Source organism: Eumetopias jubatus, unplaced genomic scaffold, assembly GCF_037043125.1.
Source record: "Eumetopias jubatus isolate StellerSeaLion01/CBP00866 unplaced genomic scaffold, mEumJub1_p1.0 scaffold_15, whole genome shotgun sequence".
In the NCBI taxonomy this organism is placed as follows: domain Eukaryota; kingdom Metazoa; phylum Chordata; class Mammalia; order Carnivora; family Otariidae; genus Eumetopias; species Eumetopias jubatus.
In genome coordinates, this window is record NW_028274821.1 from 93,751,536 (window position 1) to 93,770,177 (window position 18,642).

Below are 18,642 nucleotides of genomic sequence, written 5' to 3' on the forward strand. Positions count from 1 at the left end.
AGATCCCCGTCCCAACCGGAAGACCCCGAGACCAGTCTCTTAGCCCCAGGACTAGCCCTGCCCTCTAGAGGGGCTCAGGCTGGACCCCATGGGGGTCCCCTCTCTAGGGCTGGGGCAGAGGCAGTGGCTCCCTCCTCCACCAGCCCCGGGGAGGCAGGCATTTGGGGCTGCCGGGAGCTCAGGGGCTGAGCTGGCCGGCACCGCGTCCTCACCCGAACCCAGCACCTACCTTGGATGGCGCACAGTGCGGGAAAAAGGTCACAATGCCGGGGGTCGTCTGGGAGACCACAGGGACGGCTTTGCCGAGGACGGCCTCCCGTTGCTTCCTGTAGACTTCCTGCAGCCTCTGGTTCCTCAGCTCGAGCGCCCGCACGGCCGAGGCCTTCTCCTCCAGGGCCTGCCGCTGCCGCGCCAACGTCTTCTGGCGCATGAACTCCCGCAGCACCTCGGTGCTGTAGGGGTGGCCCAGGGCACCCCGGGGCTTCGGGCAGGGTGGCGGCACCCGCACCTCGTCCTCCTTCCCAGGGGCGCCCCTGGCGGGCCTCAGCCAGCCGTGCTCCACTCCGGAGGGCGGCAGGAGGGAGCCTCTGCCCTTGCATGGGGTGCCAGTGCCCTGCGTGGAGGAGGCACTCCGGGACCTCTGGGCAGAAGGGCTCCAGGGTCTTCGGGCGGGGCTCTCCCAGTCTTCGTAAGTGGCCCAGGTCCGCTGGGGCCTGGAGGCCTGCCCGGCCGAGGCACTCCAGGGCCGCTGAGGCAAGGAGGTCAGCCTCTCAGGGGGGCTCCCGGGCCTCTGGAAGGAGGGGTTCCGTCCTGGGGCCGCTCCAGTCTGCTGGGACCTGGAAGCCTGCCCGGCCGAGGCACTCCAGGGCCGCTGAGGCAAGGAGGTCAGCCTCTCAGGGGGGCTCCCGGGCCTCTGGAAGGAGGGGTTCCGTCCTGGGGCCGCTCCAGTCTGCTGGGGATAGGACTCCCACCCAGCCAGGGTGCTCCAGCGATGCCCAGTGGGGAAGCTGCCAGGCCTCTCTAAGGAGGAGTGCCTCCCCTCCATCCCTGCTTGAGGACTCTTGGAGAAGGAGCCCCGCACGTCTGGGGTGCTCCAGGGGCCCCACTGCCTCCTCCCCGCCAGGTCCTGCAGCCATGGCTTTGACCGCCCCAGCTCTGGCCCTCCCCTGGGGTGGCGGTGCCGGGCCAGCTCCAGCCCGGCCTGGATTTGCTGGCGGAGGTCTCTAAGGATGGCCATAGCGTTTTGGATGGTCATAGGCTGATCGCAGGAAGCCAGGTTGGGTGCGTTGGCAGACAGCTGCAGGTCACCTTGGACAGAGGCTGGACTGGGCATCCGGGGGCAGACAGGGGAGCTCTCGGCAGCTCCAACTCTCTTGCTATCTCCTGCAGAGACAGGTGGTCGCAGGTGTCAGGAGCCATAAGGGCCCAGGAGGAGCAGAGCCAGCTCCCTGCCCCAGGCACCCTCAGCCCTGCTCCAGGGAGCTCGCCCCTTGGCCCTTACATGCATCATGGACTTGGACACTGCACCTCTGGGTGCAGGTGCCACATATGGGTGACTCGACCTGGCACAGAGCCACCCACTCTAGACTTGGTGAAAACAGCACGACTGGGGGTTGACCTGTGTCTCCTAGAGGAGCCCCTGCCGCTCCCATCCTGCATTCCCTACCATGGGAAAGCCTAGGTGGCTGTGCCCTGCCTCCCAGGAGCCTAAAACATGTCTCTCAGGGGCAGAAAACCTTTCTTTGGCTTTTAAATATAATGTTTTCTCCAAGTCCCGTCTGATGGCAGATTTGGAGGGCGTTGGACAGGCCGCTGGGGAGAGGTTGCTCCTGCGCCCAACGCCACCTCCTTCCCCTCCGCGCCCACCCCCTGATGCCCCAGCAGAGCAGGGAGGAGCACAGGCGGGGGTACCAGCTACCTAATTCCACGGTAGGGGCCTGGTCTCTTGAGGGAGCCTTGCTCTGGAGTCTGGGGAGGGCAGGAGGGGGCCCAAGCAGGGCCCTCACCAGGGCGGGTCCTTTCCTCCAGGCGTAAACACCAACCAACTCAGAATCTTAAACAGAGAAAACGCACACACAGCAGAGCGGCCGGGGCCTTCCGAATGTGGGCCCAGATGGGGAGGTCTTTGGCCCCGGGCAGCCCACGGAGACTGCTTCACACGCTCCCAGAGGAGCTGGGGTGAGCCTCAGCCAGTGGCCAGCAAGAGGCAGGCCCGAGTCCCAGGATGACTCTGCACGGTGACCTGACTTCTCTGACCCTGGGTAAATGGGGTAATAAAACCCGCTGCCCACGGCTTTGCCTGTAAAACCAAGGCCACGGGCCCAGGTGCACCGCACGCCCTCGGTCAACGCCGGCCCACACCAGCAAGGACTGTAGTCATGAGGAGCGGCGAGTGGGAGGCTAATGCTACGCTGACCTCTGCCCTGAGCCAAGGAAAGTCTTCGCTTTTATGCTGCTGAGGCTCCGCCTACGAGGGGGGGTCCCAGGGAACACAGACACAAACGCCCACCGCCTCCCAGCCACCAATGAGCTTTTGTTAGCAAATGTTGTCGCATAAGAAACATCATTTATCAAAGCTCTTACTTCATACTCCCAGATTACAGTCTCCAAATGCCAACACCAGCCCCAGAGTCACTACAAACCAGGTTGCTGGCGGAGGCCAGAAGCACTGGCCAAGCTTTAGCTCACACACACGCACACACGCACACACACGCACACTGCATCTCCCCCAGGTCCAGCCCTGGGCAGGAAACTGGACCTCCCAGGCCAAGACCTGTCTTGCCTCCCATAAAGGGGTTGTTTTTGCCAAGCAAGGGTGCCTTAGGGCAGAGACCATGCAGAAAGCCGACCCCTGGGGTCAGGCAGCCAACAGGGTCAGAGACCCTCCCCCACCGCCCAGACCCCGAGATAGTCACAGGCCTGGAGCAGCGGCCCCAGGAAGGGGAGGGGGCTGCACAAAGCCACGCCCTTCAAAGTCCACACCTGTAGGAAGGGCCTCGGCCACTCCCCAAAGCCGAGGCCTCTGGGACACGACCCAAGGCTATACCACCTTGCAGTCTTGCCTTCCAGGGCCTGTCCCCAAGGCTACCCCTCCACAGGCCACACCCCTCCAGCGAGGGCCCCTGAGGCCACGCCCGCCCACACCAGGCTCCTGGGACACTGGCGGTTAAGAGCCGGTCTAACTCTGGCTCTGCCGATGACTAGCGATGGGCCTTGGGGGGAGTGACTTTTCTTGGTTTCCCCGTCTGTGAGCGCCACCCCACGGGACCACAAACATGAAAGTGGTCCCTCACTGCAGGGCTCGGGCCGGGAGGGGTCAGGATTGGCTCCGGGCAGAGCCAAAGGCCAGGGCTGAGGCCGGCACTGCCCAGCTGGACACACTGGGGTTTTGAAAGGCACCAGTGGGGTTGGGCCCCCCAGCAAGTCTCCTCTGCCCCGGTCCCCCGACACGGCTGAACTGCACAAAATTGCCACCGTGGCTCCCTCCCCAGGGATACCACGCAGGGACTCGCCCCACCCCGGGCGAGGGGGCTGCCCGATGGCCAGGCCCCTCCAACACCGGTCGCTCATCCCCCATTAGCCCACCAGAGGGGTCCGGGTCAATAAATGGGTCCTGATGGGCACATTTTTTCTTCCGCCGAGCAGTCTAATGGCAATTAATTTTTTTACGAGAGGATTTTTAATCTGTGGAAATGGATGAAGTCCCCAGGTGCCCTGTCAGAGTCCCAGGGCCGACCTAATCTATGGTAAAAAATGCAAAGTGAGGTGCTATAATCTGAAATTAAATATTGGGCTTCATTTTCCATCGGCCCGGATGGATGAATATTTTATAACTATTGCGATTTAATTTTTTGTTAACTACAGCAAATTCCTAATTCATCCAATTCCCAAGTCCTGTGGCTCTGACCTCTGACCCCAAGCTCATCTCTCCTTAGCCCAGCTGTGACTTGGTCACTGACAGAAACTAATGGTCAAGTCCGTCAGGGTGACACGGTGGTAACGATGATGGATGCAGCCCGTGGCAAGCCCTCTGACCCAGTGTCAGGCAGAAAGCAGGTCATTTGTCAAGAGAGCCATTGAAATAAAGCAAACCAAAAAGCTGAGGGGTAGGAGGAGACAATGATCCAGAAAACTGTGATATCTCGTGCCTTTTCAGTGGGCCTTCTGGAACCTTCTCCGTGGCTCCCAGCATCCCTCACCGTCAGGTTCAAGTGGAGGCTCTCTCTCCTCTCTTGTTGCCTCCTACCCTTGCTGAATAGATGTGTCTGCCCCAGCGGCCTGCGGCTGCCCGCCTCCCTCGAGGGGCCCTGAAGCCAGCGTGGGAGAGGGAGACAGTCATGGTCCCGCCAGAGCCGGCGCTGCCCCCAGCAGAGGTGGTGGGTCTGAAGGCGCGGGGCACAGGCAGAGCATGCACCACTGGGCTCTCTTGGGTGAGCCGCACAGGCCTGGAGCTGGCTTGCCCGCGGGGGCCTCTGTGAGCCTCAGCGTCCCCATCTACAGGATGGGGGCAAGCCCGCCTGTGGCCGAGGAGGGCCATGAGGGTGGCCGAACTGGGGTCCGGGGAGTGCAGCTACTCCGCAGTGACCCCCCTGAGGAACAGTGCCGCCTCGTTCCCCACAAGCCACACGGGGCCCTCCTGGGGACTGCTGCATCCAGGCCAAGGGCGTGGCCACAAACCCACCCAGGCTGGACAGCTGGGTCTCTGCCGGACACCGCCACCCCGCCACCCGCCCAGGCCCCAGGGGAGAGACGCCCCAGGTAGAAATTCCTCTGGGACCTCAAGCCCACCACTGTCCCCACGTCTTCCTCGGACTCTCCTGGGACACGGTCGGCCGATGCGCCCTTGCATGACGGCTCCGAGGACCGTGGACACAAGGCCAAAGGCCTTTGCCGCCACCAGGGGCTCAGTGAAGCAGGTGTTGTGGGTTTGCTGCCTGGAGTCCAACAAGCCAGGCAGATAGGGAAAGCCCTCCCTCCTGCAGACGTTCCCCCCCCTCCGGCCACTGAAGGCCGCTGCACGGTGGCTCCCCGGGGATGCTGCCGACGCGCAGCCAACACATCTGTCCACTGGACACCTCACAGCCGCCCACCATCACCGGTGCGTCTTCACACACACGCGTGCAGGCTATAAATGTGTGTGAAGGCACAGTGAGTGAGCGGCCCTGTGTGCTTGGAGACTTTCACAGTCTGGGGGCTCGGGGCTTTTGTGGGCTTTCCCTCCGTCATGGGGGTGGGCCCTGCATGGGCAGGGACCCCCAGCGCCGCGGTGACGGCCAGGGTCTGCGTTTCCCAGAGATGCGGACGCCAGCGCTGTTCCCTTCCCCTGTGCCCTGCAGACCCACCCCCCCCGCCCAAGCCCCTGCCAATCCCAGGTCCCCGGGCCCACAGCAGCCCAGGCCTCTGCTGTCTCCGGCACCAGAAATCATGCACCAGAAAGCCGTGTGCCCACCTGGTGAGCTGAGTCACAGACGTTTACACCCAGGACATGTCATGGCCCCAAATGGGCAGACCTTACCTTTGTCTTTGGTGGCTCTTCTGGGGATGGGTGATCTGGGGGCCTTCTCCCTTTTGCAAGGACTACTTTGCATCCTTCTGGCTTTCTCCCGTGGAACTTCAGGGAGAGGAGAGGGAGGGAAGGTGAGCAGTCACATTCACGGGGATAGCCACGCTTGTGGACCCGGGCTCCTATGGAGCAAAGCCCCTGTCCTGCCTGCTCCTTGGGCCTGTGCCAGAGTGGGCAGCCGAGAGCAGGGTCGGAGGGATACCCTGCACTGCCCGCCCCCCAGCAGGCCTCACAGGGCCCCGACTGCTCACAGCTTCCAGGGTACCTGGGGCCGAGAGCCCCTGAGGACAGGAACGGCCTCCCAGCTGGGTCTGCCCTGCCCATCTCAGGCTGGCCTGCAGCCCTTGTGTTGACTCAGTGGGCTGTCAGGGAGCAGCGGCCAGCCGGGCTGGACAGGGGCTCCGCGGGGGGAGGTGGGGTCAGAGTGAGGACCACAGGGGCTTTGCATGGTGGGGTCCGCCTGGCTGGACAGGAGGGGACATGGACACCCCAGGGGGGTGGAGGTTGTCCGAGTCCCTCGGCAAGCACAGTGGGCTGGCAGGAGGGGACCAGCTTCCCGAGGCCCAGTGCTGTTCAGCCTCTGGGTCTCTGTCCACGGCCGGGGTGCAGCTGCGTTTGGGGGGCACCAAGAAGCCAACCAGCCAGTGCCGTGTAAGCAGGGCCAGGGGCGCTTGGAAAAGCCTGGCCCGAAGGAACTCTCCAGGCCCGGGCCGGTCCCTCAGTCCTCACTGCCGAGAACCTGCTGGCAGGAAGGGCCTCCAGCACCCAAGCCGACAAAAAGAGCCCTAATTCTGTAGAATCCACTGACACGAGGCCCTAGAGGAGTCAGACCCACAGACAAGGAGAGGCGGGCAGGGGCCGGGGGAGGGGACAGGTCTGTGTGTGACGCAAACAGAGCTCAGTCTGGGAAGATGACCATGTTCTGGGGACAGACAGAGGGACGGCTGCACAACGGCGTGAGCGCACGGACACCCCTGAGCTGTGCACTTACTAGTGGTGAAGGTGGTAAATCTTATGTGTACCTTACTATAATTTAAAAAGAAAAAAAAAAAAAAAAGACCTAGGCCCTGCCCCAAGCCTGCCTCCAGAGGGTTCTAACGGGGAGAGGATGAGACGTGACGGTCAGGAATGGTGACACTAGAGGCTGATGAGTCCCCGAGCGACTAGCGGCCAAATCCTGACCTTGGCTGAGGAGCCCCGGTGGCCTCCGTGGGGTGGGGGTGCTTGGGGAGCTGAGGCCGTTGGGGTCCCCGTGGGTGGAGGAGGAGAAGGGCAGGGTGATCTCTGTGAGCCACAGCCGGCCTGGGCACCTGGGTGCGGGGAGCGGCTTCAGCCCACGGCCAGGCCAGAGCTGGACGCTGCCCCCTGGGCTCGGACCGGCAGGCCCCTTGGCCCCGGCCTGCATCTGACTCCGCTCACACATCCAGCTGGGGCGGGACACGAAAAGTACCTGCGGCTGGCACCCCGGGGGTCGCAGATCACATACTGACCAACCTCCGCCCCAACCTAACCTGCCTGCTGCCACTGTTGTCCCCTGGCCCCATACTGTTCCCCTGAGCCGAAGACCCCAGCAGCCTCGGGCATCCCAGGCAGCCTGACTTCTGCTCCAGAGCCCGTCCCCCTGCCCCACTGCGGGGCATCCAAAACCGTGCTGGAATGAGGCTGCCCTTCTAGACTAGAGAGATAACCTCCCCCAGCTCCCCATCCTGCAAACAGTACCGGCCTGCCAAAGCCCAAACCCACCGGGGCTCCCTGCTTAAAACCCTCCAAAGCAGTTCCCAGTGCCCATGGCCAGTGGTGCAATCCAGACTCTTTAAATGCTACCGCCCTCTGGCCCCCAAGCATGGCTCCTGTCTGCCTCTCCAACCTCACCCCTCCTATGTGTTGAGTGAAAGAGTAAGCCAAAACCTTCCCTCGGCCCCCTGGCCCCTTCCCACCGGCAAGAAGTCTGCCTACCTATGACCGAGCCCTCAGCACCTCCCAGGCCCGGCGGAAGGCTCAGCCACAGCCCCTACAGCTGGTATGTGTCCATGCAGGAAAGACGTCACCCGCTCTGTGCAGGAGACCCCCTGCCCTTTGAGCCCCGGGCTGCCTTGCAGGGCCTGCCCGCCTTCCTTCTCCGAGGGGGAAGCAGAGATTTAGAGGAGGTCCCGTTCCGGAGAATGGCAGGCCGGGTCCAAGTCTGTGCCTGGCCCTTTCGTGGTGGGGGGGCCCTCTCTACTGTCCTCGCCTGAGTGGGATCATACTAGCGCCAGTCATATAGAGAGAGGGAAGCCCAGGGTCCAGAACCGTGCCGCCCTGATGGCCGCCGGAGGGTCTGGGCAGGGCTGCCAGCATGGCCAGCCATGCAGCCCCTCACCTGAGGCCTGGCGCCGGGCGACCCCGGACAGCTTGCACCCCTGGCCGGGGATTGCCCTGTCTTCCACTCCACACGGAGCCACGCTCAGGCCGCCTGAGCCTGGAGAGGAGCGAAAGGGGGCATCGTGAGGACAGGTTCCGGGAGGGGCTTCCATGCTTCCCATGTAGCAGCCACTCAACAGCCCCCAAAACAGCACCTTTGACGGAGGCCCCAGGCCTGAGTGCCTCCCACGGGGCTGGAGTGGGGTGCATCGGCTTCCTGGCCTTCCTCCGGGGGTCTGGCTTGGAGGCTCTGTAGAGGCGCGAGGCGCTGGACAGTGTGGAGGTGCCCAGGGAGGCGCAGCTGGCCTGCCACTGGGCCTGGGCCCGGATCTTGTCCCGCAGCTGCTCCAGCCGTGGGTTGCTCTCCCTGGGCTGCCGCCGGGGCCCCAGCACCTGGGGGGGCCTCTCCTTCCAGGGCCCGGGGGGAGATGTGCAGGAGTCGTGGCCCCCAGAGGAGCCAGAGAGGCGGCCTGATGACACCGAGCTGTCCCCATCCTTGGCCTCCTCGCCTTCCGACCACACCAGGTGGCTGTGGGCCTTCCCCCGGGCGCCTGGCTGCTCGGTGTGGTCAGACCAGGCCACGTGGGGAGCTCCCTGCAGGTCACCTGGCCGTTGGGAGGGCCTGGGCCACCTCAGGGCAGCCATGGCATCATCCTCAGCCGCAGGTGGAGGGAGCCCGGGTTCCCTGGGGACAGAGAAGCAGCCCGTGAGTCAGGTGTGGAGACCTGGTCGTGCTGAGCAGAACATCTCAGACTGTGTGCCCCCCCAGTACCCCTTCTGCTCCCTCACTCTCCTGTCTCAGGAGGCCCACAACCGAGAAAGGTGCAGGGGGGCCAAGAAAACGCCCCCAGGCACACCCCCTCTCCAATTGCTACCTCGAGCCTTGCAGGCAGTCGCCACCATCAGCCCAATTGACAGACAGGGAGACCGAGGCTCCAGAGAAAGCATGCAGGTGGGGCACGCTGGCCCCCAAGTCCTCCATCCTCATGGTGACCGGATGCCCTCCCAGGGAAGGAGGCTGTCCCTCCCAGGTCCCGCCTGGCCCAGTGGGCAGGCACAGACGTCTCCAGCAGCGCAAACAGGGTCTGCCCAGGGCCCCAGGGAGCCAGAGTGAGACGGGGCAGCGCCTCTGGTTATCTCTGGGTTGGGGCAGGATCATTTCTCCTGGGTCGGCAGGCAGCGTCCCCATGAGCAAGGTCGACATGGCCACAGGGTCGGGTCGAGGGCAGAGCCCAGTGAGTCCCCAGCCACCACCTGCCTGGGGTCAGAAGGTGCTTTCACGGGGCAGCCAGCCGGTCTGCAGCCTGGTGTCCATCCTTGCTCAGGATGGGCTGGCCACTGCCGGCTGGTCACTGCTGGCTGGTCACGGCCTAGCCCAGCCCCCTGGCCCACAATGGAAACCCTCAGGATAGTCGTGGAAACTGGGTGGGCATGGTGGGCTGCCGGGCCCTGGGCTGGCAACGGCTTGGGGGGCCTTCCTAACGAGCTGCCCCTCAGCAGGGTGGGAGAGAATTCTGGGTGGCCTGTGACAGCATAATAACCCCATTGTCACTCAGCGACAGAGCCGAGGCCTTCGACTCCTGCTGGGGCCGCGGGCAGGCCCCCCACCATCCTCCCAGGGCACAGGAGCCCACAGCTGTGTGTGTGGTGAGTGGACTGGCCAGGGCTGGGGGCGGGCTCAGCCAAAGCCAGGGCGCACAGTGCAGGGCTGGGGACAGAGGTGGGGCTTGACCCCAGGCTCAAGCTTCAGTTCCGGACGGGCTCAGCCTGGGGACCCCGGGTCGGGAGAGAGGAGCCAGCCCCGGACACGGCCCCAGCAGCTAGACGAGAGGTTCAGTGCTCCAGCCCGACGCCCTCTGGGAACCACCTCCCAGGCCGCTGCCTTTGGCTCCTCGGGGTTGGTCAGGGGAGCTGGCTTCTCAGCTCTCCCTGGCAAATGCTCAGGGCACCCTTTGGCCCACGGACATCCTAGCTGAAGATGCCTGAGCCCTGGGAGCCCCAGGCCCGCTTCCTTGGCCCTGCCCCCCTCAGAGAGCACCCCAGCCTGGTGCACCTGCAGTGGTGTCCTGTCACCTTCTCGCCAACCCTGGCAGGGCAGTATGGTGGAGAGGACTCGGACTCTGCAGTCAGCTGGCTCTGAGCTTGGCATGGTCCCCCAAGGAGGAGAGCCCCTTCAAATCCACACTCCGCCCCTAGCCAGCTGAGTAACCTTGGGTGACCGGAGACCCCACCCTGCCCTGCCTCTGGGTATTGTGAGCTTCTGGTGAGTTCACTCCAGCAGGAGGGCGCTAAGCAGGATGGCCCGCGTTCATGAGCAGTGGGATAGCTGAGCTGGCTGTGAACTCTTCGTTTTCAGGATGCCCCAGAGAAAGGGGGTCTGCAGCAAAAGAGCTCCTAATTCCAGGCAGAACGGAGAGCCTCTGTGAGGCTTATTCTAAGAGTCTGTCCTGGGGAACCAGGGATGCCTGGAGCCAGCTGCCACCAGGAAAGGACGCAGGGCGGGGCCCTGAGCCCAACGGGGCCCTGGTCATAGGGACACAGCCCCACATTCAGCCACCAGCAGGAGAGGAGTCACCCCAGGGACAGGCCTGCCTGGAATGTGAGGTGCTGCCCCTTTGACCCCAACAACCAGCTTCTCCTGCAGTTGGGATGAGGGGAAAGACGCATGTGCCTCAGACCACAGAGTCAGCAGAACCCCAAATCCAGCCTTTGGCCCCAGGGCCCTCGACCACACCTGGTAGCCTAGACTGATGACACAGCTCTGCAGGCGGGTCCCCCTGCCGGTGGCACCGAGGCTGCCATCCAGCTCTGGCCAGGAGTCCCGCCCTGCCCCGGCTTGCCTGCTCCACTGGGGACGTCGCCTGGTGAGGCCAAAATGCAGTGGGTCCCACCCTGTGTTTCTTTATGGGATGTTTTCGAGGGGTCGGCATGGCAGAGGGCTGCCCCCGGGCTTTGGAAAAGCAGGCCCTTCCAGGAGAGCCGCAGGGCACACGCGTGTTCCCGTGACATGCTGGGAATACCCGGGGCCTGCAGACGGCTTCTGCTACACGGGGGCTGGCAAGCTCGGGGGACATCACCAGGGGGTGACCATGGTGTCCCCCACACCACCCTTAGAGGCTGGACAACAGAGGAGACTCCCAGAGACAGCTCAGCCTCCTCTCGTTCACAGAGAGGCTCCCCATCCTGGAGCAGAACCCCCTGCAGCCTCCACTGAAGGACCCCGCGGTCACTGCGGCCCCCGGGCCTCCGCTGAAGGACCCTGCCTCGGCCAGGCCCTGGGGCACCTACATCGGCTGAGGTCCTGGGGGGCATTCTCCCCAGCGTCCACCTGACCTCCTCAAGGACAGCGGGAGAGGGTCATCCTGAGCCGTGGCGGCCGGAGCCAAGTGCCCGCGTCTCTCTGGAGGTCAGCTGGTGGCCCCGGTTTCCCACGAGCAGGAAAGCGGGGGGTCCAGAGCCGCGGCCCTCCGCAGGAAGCAGCTGTTTCATAAACACGACGAACAGCCGACTGCCACACACCAGAGTCGATAAAAGCAAAATCGTGAAACGAGTGTGTGACAGTGTAAATAACCCCAGCGTCGTGGCCCTGTGAGCTGTGACAAGCCCAGAGCCCCCTCCCTCTCCTCCCGCTCCACTGGCCACGCCCTGCAGGCCTGCTTTACCACCCCCCCTCCAGAGCGGCTCCCAATCGGGAGACGTGCCAGCCCCCCGAGGCCTCTCCCTGCCCAGGATCCTCAGTGCACTCCTGACCCCAGCCCTCTGGCACCTGCTGGGGCGACCACAGCTCTGTGAGCCGGGCCCCGGCCAGGGCCCCAAGCAGCAGTGTGGGTACCAGAGGCCACAGCCTGGGGGGGGCACCCGCACGCAGGTCAGGCCCCCGCATCTCTACCCTAAGCAGAGAAGTAGGCCCAGCTGGCGGCTCCCCTGGCTGTGGCATATGCACCCCCATCCTGACCCCCCCCACCTCCTCCCTGGCTCACGACCTACCAATACCACCCCCACTGTGTCCTGGTGCCCGCTCCTCTGCCCCCACCACGGGGGACCAGGGACAGCGGGGGGCCGGGGTGGATCCCTGCAAGAGCCCCCAGCACGCGGCAAGGCTCTGTGTGGTTTTGTCTCCCTGGCAGCGGTCCTATGGCCCAGGGTCCTGGCAGGGTCAGAAGCGGGTGGGGGGGGTGGGGGGGGCCACAAGGGTGGTGGGCTTCTTGGCCTGAGGCTTTACTGTGGAGAGCAAGCTAAGCCTCTGCACGCACCCCTGCCCGGCCCCTCGACATCCCAGGGGCCCGCTGCTGACCTCAGGCAGGTCTTTCGCTCATCAGTGAAGTGGGCAGAGCACTAGCCCCCACCTGGTAAGGTTTCTTCTTTGAGGGTCAGAGACATAGGGAACACAGAGGGCTCACGGGTGGGGGGGGTAGCCTGGGGAGGGGGCTGACTGAGGAAGGAAAGCCAGGACACCTCTGCCCTCCCCCAGCCCACCCCGGAGCCTGGACCGCCAGCCCAGGTCCACACCACTGGCCCGTTCCATGAGGCATCTGCCCAGTGCAGCCAGAAACCGGCTCACCAGGGCCCCTGCCCCTTGCCCCGGGGGGTGGGGGGTGGGGGGGCCTACCCACAGCACCCACAGCCCACTGCACGGTGCAGACCACGCTACTGTCCTGGCCCGGGCACTGCGGGGCTGCTCTCATGGCCTGGGCTGGCTGGAGGGGTGGGGTGGGCAGAGCAGGGTGGGGGCCTTCCTCCAGGAGCAGCTTCTCACGGCTCGTCCCCCGGGCCCCCAGCCCCAAGCAGACCAAGCAGGCTTGGGGACAGAGTCCGCGGACCTCGAAGGAGAATGGCCCACGGTGCCCACAGCCCCGGGCCCCAGGGTTTGAGAGCACAGAGATCTTGCCAGCCACCGTAGCTCGCACGGGCCTGGACGTGGCTGTGACACCCTGCAGCCACCTGCTCAGACCCAGCCCTGGGCATTCGGTGGTCCCCTCAGTGAACACGCCCAAACCGGCCCTGTACCCAGACCAGAGTCTCCAGCCGCCACACGCCCTGCCCACGTGCCACCAAGAAGCACGGGCTGGGAGAGGGTGGAGGGTGGGGGCTCGGAGTTCCAAAAGGAAGCACTTGGGAGGCTGACCCAGGCTCAGGTCATATCTGGGGAAATGATATGCAGGTGACAAGAGCATCTGTCATATTGGGCCCTGCTGCGCAAAAGCACACGCCTCCCCTCTGGTACACACCGTACAGACACACGTGTGCACACCGCCTAGGTCTGCGGAGCAGGACGAGCAGGGCCGGCCTGGGCTGCCGAAGGCTCTGTGTGGGAGTCTGGCCAGGGCAGTGTCCCCCAGCCTCTGCCGCCCACTTTGCCCCAACAGCCCCAGTGTCTCCACAGCTGCTCTCCAGAAGCTGATGGACTCCTGGAAGCTGGTCGGGCCCCCAGGGTGGCAGATGTGAGGGCGGGGACAAGGTGACACAGGGCCAGCGATTTGGGAAGACAGTTGGCCGTTGGGAGGAGAGTGCCATCAGGGAAGCCAGATGGAAGCCCTGGTGGGCGAGGTGGGGCAGAGATAAACCCCGCAGATCAGCCTCGAGCAGCGGGCTCTGCGGGCAGAGGAATGAAATGAAGGCTGTCCACACCCCCATGGCCTCTTGGCTCCGGCAACCCCTTCCCCATCCCGGCTACACAACCAAAACCCATGGCACCGCCGCCCATGAAACCCGCTGCCCAGAGGCTCCCCGAGCCACCATCCACTGCTGCCAAGAGGGTCTCACAGCCACAGCCACAGAGAGGTCAGCAGGGAGCTCCGCCGGCCCCCAGGCCCTGCCACCTCCTCGTCTCCCCGCCCCGCACGCCCACCCTCAGGCCCGCTGGGTCACTTGTGGAGACGGCTTGGGGCACCTGCCAGGGGCCAGGCCCTGCACCCAGGGCGTTCCCCAGGCAACCTGGGGCTCCTCCCCAAGCCCGTGAGGAGGGCGTTGTCACCTTGCCCACAGTCACACAACACAGAGCAGAGACCTGCCCTCGGCACCCCCTCCTCCAAACCGGGAGCGAGCAGAGTAGACCGGGGATTCTGAGAAAGGACACCCCCAGGGACCAAAACCATCTTCAAACAGCTCAGAACAGTTAACTCGGGGCCGGGGGTCTCCTACCGCAGCCTCACCCTGTAACCTGCACTCCTGCATGGAGGAGTTGGCAGGACCGGACGGCCTGAGGGGCCCTTGGTGCAGGGAGTTAGCTGGATGGGGTCCAGGCTGAGCCTCGTTGTCAGCTGATGGCCTTGCCAGGTGGGACCAACGCAGAACCACCCATCAGCCCCATCCGGGCGCTGGGAGAGTATTTATGCCCCCCCGTACACATGGGGAAACTGAGGCACAGTTCATCAGGGAGAGTCTAGCGCTGGCCTTACAGCAGCACCAGAGCCCAGAGGCAGGGCAGCCCCGGGGGTAGGGCTCGTGGGCATCGCACGCCCAGGGCAGCCTGGCTTTGCCCCGAGGAGCCCCCAAGCCCCCAGAGGCAACCCCCAGACAGGAAGACCCCTCCTCAGGCAGGCAGGACAGAGAAGGATGGCTACCCTGCACTCAGCCACGTCCATGGAAGAAGGAAAGGCTGTCCCCCTTCCCAACCCGCCCGTGCCCCCACACACCCCTCCCCCAAGGGTCCGGGGCAGGCCAGGCGGGCTCAGGTAGGGCCCCCCAGGTACTCACCAGCTGGCAGACCCCAGGCCTCCGTCTGCGGGGAGGGCGCCAAGCGGGGGCCGTGGCTCGAAGGCCCGCTGCCAGCAGAGCACAGACATGGGGCACCCGCACCTGCAGGTGCGCCCGAGGTTGGGCAGGAGGTTGGGGCACCCGCCCTGATGTTGCCAGAGAAACCCAGGCGTCCATCCATACAGGCCCCTCCTCTGGGCTGGCTTCCGGGAACCCGGTGGGGGCGGGGGGGAGCAGAGCCTCACCCGCACATCCAGCCCACCTGGGCAGGGGACACACACCCGGGACGCTCGTCCCCACGGGGCCCCATGGCAGTGGGGGCAGGCAGGAGGCAGGTACGCTCTGGCAGGAAGGGAGGATTTCCAGAGCCGTCCAGAGCCACTCCCGCTCAGCCTCCTCCCCTGTTTCCTTTCTCTCTCTGCCCCCCAGGGACCACCCGGGGCTCTGGTGGTGCAGCCTGGCAGCCAGGAGGGGGGGTGGGGGGGTGGGGGGGTGGGAGGCGGGGTGGGGTGGGGGGTGGGGGGGAGGTGGGCCTGGAGGCAGACAGGGCCACCTGGCCCTCCGGAAGCACAGTGTGGGGAGGGGCGGGATGGTTGCGACCCTTCAGGCTTGGAGACAGCAGGGAGGTGCCCAGTAGGGGGAGGCGGGAGGAGGCAGAGCCGCTGGGAAGTCCAGTTACCAAACTCAAAACCTGAGAGTCTCCTGCCTCCTTGGAGTCGGTGCGGCTCCAGGAGGGGCCCCCCAGGTACTCACCTTGGCAGTGGAGGGACAGGAGGGTCTTGGGGGACCCTGGCAGTGCATTCTGTGCCTGGACCTGCGTGTGGGTCTTGGGGTTTGGTCATTTGGCTAAGATCTGTGCCCGCACCCACCGTCCTTATTATGCGAGGTTTTCAACTGCAGGTGTGGGTCCGTGTGTGGTCAAGGCTGTGCGCCCACACCCCTTCCCAGCTCCAAACTCGCACCTACAGGGGCCCGGGGAGTCTAGGAGTCCCGGGGGCAGGCGGTCTGCCCAGTGGAAGTCAGGGTCCTCCCCGGTGCAGATGACGTGTTGCCTTCTCCCTTTCATGGCCAGGGGCCAGCTCCCCATGAAGGTCCCCCAACCCTTTTGCCGTCCCTACCACCCCCCTACTCCCAGAAGCTAGGTCTTTCCCTCCCAAACAAACTCTAGTAAAAGTCTTCTTGCAGAAGATTCCTCTTGGTGTTCAGGAAATTCGGGTTTGGGGGCAGAGAAACTCAGAGCAGCCTGGTCTCTTAGAATCTCAGGGGTACACCTGCCCCCCAGAAGCAGTATGGGAGCAACAGCCCCTCGGCCTTGGGGAGTTGCTGGGCACTGTCCTAAAAGATCCGGGCACTTGGCAAGGCCACCTTGGCCCAGAGCTGGGCCTGCCAAGCAAGACCATGCCGGGGGGCAGCTGCATTCTGGGGCCCGAGGGTCAGGAGGGCCATGACCCTGCCTTCCCGACCAAGCTCTGCACACTGGCTGGGCCGCCTCAGCCACCACAGCCCAGAGATAGCTGGCACCCGGAGGCGGGCGGTGAGTACCAGAATGGACACACACGCACAGGTGGCCTTTGTCTGTGGATGTCCGTGGCAACAGGGCAAGTCCACCTGGCCTGAGGTGGCTGAGTTTTGTTACACAGCCCAAGCTGACTGAGACACATGCCTTCTAAAATATAAGTCCTAGTGTGCAGCTGGGCCGCGAGCCCAGTCCTGGCACCGAGCACGGCCGTTGTGAGCTGAGTCTGGCTGGGCCACCCAGGCAGCCCGCATGAGACGTAAGAGGCTCAGGCAGAGCTGTGCTTGAGCCCGTGGTCCAGGCCCCATGGCACCCACCGCTGTGGCACAGAGCCCTCAGCCTGGCCCTCTGGGGAGCCAGCACGGCCAGGCAGCTGAGCGGGGAGGGTGTGCTGAGCTTGGGCGCCGGGTGGACCCCTGGGAGTCAAGCAGGAGCAGGCATGGCGGCATGTCCCTCTAGCTTTGCCCCTGGTCCCCCTTTGTGTGCAAGAGAGATGGCCGGAGGGCAGTGGCGGGTGCAGATCCGAAGAACCTGATCTGCAACAGACGGGGCCCAGATCAAACCGGTCACTCTGAGGGACGGGCAGGCTGTGCACTCCAAACCCTTGGGGCTGGCCAGACCCTGAGAAGACCCCTCCATTCTCCGGCTTGGGAGGATGCAGAAGGAGGGGGCTCTGTAGGCACCCCCATTCCCTGGCTCTCTGCCTCTGCAGGCGGGGGGACCCTCAGTCCGGACCTCCAGCTGTGGGGTGTCACCTCCAGAATCCAGCCTCCCCGTCAGCTGCTTCCCTCCCTCTCCCGTCCTCTGTGTCTTTATGAGCTTAAAACTTAACGAAGAAACTCATTACTGTCATTTCAATGGGGCTTCCAAGGGGATCAAAGTAAATGCATGTGGTTGGTTTGTCCCCAGTGGGTCCTCTCCGTAATTTCCCAATCAGCCTGGCTCTGAGCTCTGACCAGTCCCGCAGGGAGAGGGAGGGACCCTGGAAGCCTGGGGTCCTGTTGTCTGGAGAGGGAGGCCGAGGACTGGTCTCTCCTTCCTTCCTTCTGCTTCTCTTCTCGACTGTTCTGGGCCAGACGCTCTTTCCGGAAATGTCCGTGCTCCCATCTCTGGAGGCTTGCAGTTTGGAGGACCAGAGTGGTAGGATTCCAGATGCCTTTGGGGCTGGGGACTCCCTAAGGCCTCATGTGGACACCTGCTATGCTACACTAAGCAGCTGCCCCCCGCCCCCCTCCGTGTACAGCAATCATTGCCCCTGGATGGATTAGGGCCGCTGATGCGGGGGCCCCACACCACGCGGTGCACCGGACCCCAGGGCCCAGTGTCTCCAGCAACCCTCCCTGTCCCGCAGATCTGACCGGATGATTTGGAAGTTAGGGAAAGGACCTGCTGTCCTTTTCCCAGGGCAACTGGGAAGAATCAAGCTACGAAAAAAACCCCACCCTGAGGCCACAGAGGGCTGGAGAGGAGGCGGCCTGCCTGAGCTTCCCGTGTAACCCGCGGGAGGAGGGGCCGCGAGGATGCAGGGTTTCCATGGCAACCGTAGCTGTGGGGAACCACAGGGCAGAGGCCCAGGGAACAGACCCCATATGGGCGAGGGTGAGGGGGGTGAGGTGGGGGCCGTCAGGAGGTGTGGTCCCCCTCTCCTGCTTTCCTTGGGCTTCCTCTCTGCTGCTGGACAGACAGCCGGACATTGCAGGGGGACCCCACTGAGGCCGGCGGCTCCTGGCTGCCTTCCCGGCGGCCTGTGGCAAGTCCAGGCATAGGTCTTGCTGACACAGGGAAGGGGTCCTCGGTGCTTCTTGAGATCGTCTGTGGTAGTGGCCCCCGGTCCCACCGTGCCCTGGAGAGCGGGCTGCCTCCTTGCTCAGCCCCAAGTCCTGTGCCCTCCACAGCTGCCCACCCTGCTTCCTCGTGCCAGGTTCACCTGGCACGGCATCCTGCCCACCGTCTTCCCTGAGACCCCATCCTCACTGTGTAGTGGCCACGGGCCCCCTGAGCACCCCTCCGTTCTCCCCACCACCCCGCGCCGCTGGAACACGCCGCCCCCCCAGCCTGCCTGACCGCCCGAGGAGTGGGTGGGGGTGACCGCGTGTGAGAGCAGAGGAAGGGCTGAAACTGGGGTCCTTCTTCCTTGACAGACACCTGGCAGTAGGTGGGGCCTTCAGGGAGTCTGGCTTCCACAGAGAGGCAGGTGCAAGTGTGCCGGGGGGGGGGCTCCCGTAGCACTGAGGGGGTCCCACGGGACCAGGTTTCCTCCTGGCTCTGTGACCACACCCCAGATGTGGCAGGAGGCACACACAGGTGGTGAGCACCCAGCACTCAAGGGCCAAGGCTGGGGGGTTGGGGGGGGAGAGGAGGTGGGTACTGAGGGTGGAGGCCCCTCCTGCAGGCCCACTGCAGCCACTTTTTCAGGTTCCCAGCTGGCAGGCCAGCCCAGTCCCTCAGCTTGGTGGCCTCAGAGGCC

General features: G+C 64.6%; 1 protein-coding gene across 1 annotated transcript in view; it reads right to left on the reverse strand.

The window, feature by feature from the left end:
- The window catches only part of CCDC187 (coiled-coil domain containing 187), a 34,040-nt gene extending 25,405 nt beyond the window's left edge, over positions 1-8,635 (reverse strand). Inside the window, exons 1-4 of the mRNA XM_088018836.1 lie at positions 8,119-8,635; positions 7,923-8,021; positions 5,516-5,611; positions 230-1,383 (exon numbers count right to left, since the gene is read on the reverse strand). Of these exons, the coding sequence (XP_087874962.1) occupies positions 230-1,383; positions 5,516-5,611; positions 7,923-8,021; positions 8,119-8,608 (1,839 nt within the window). The 5' untranslated portion in view covers positions 8,609-8,635. The remainder of the gene's footprint in view (positions 1-229; positions 1,384-5,515; positions 5,612-7,922; positions 8,022-8,118) is intronic.
- Positions 8,636-18,642: the final 10,007 nt, after the last annotated feature.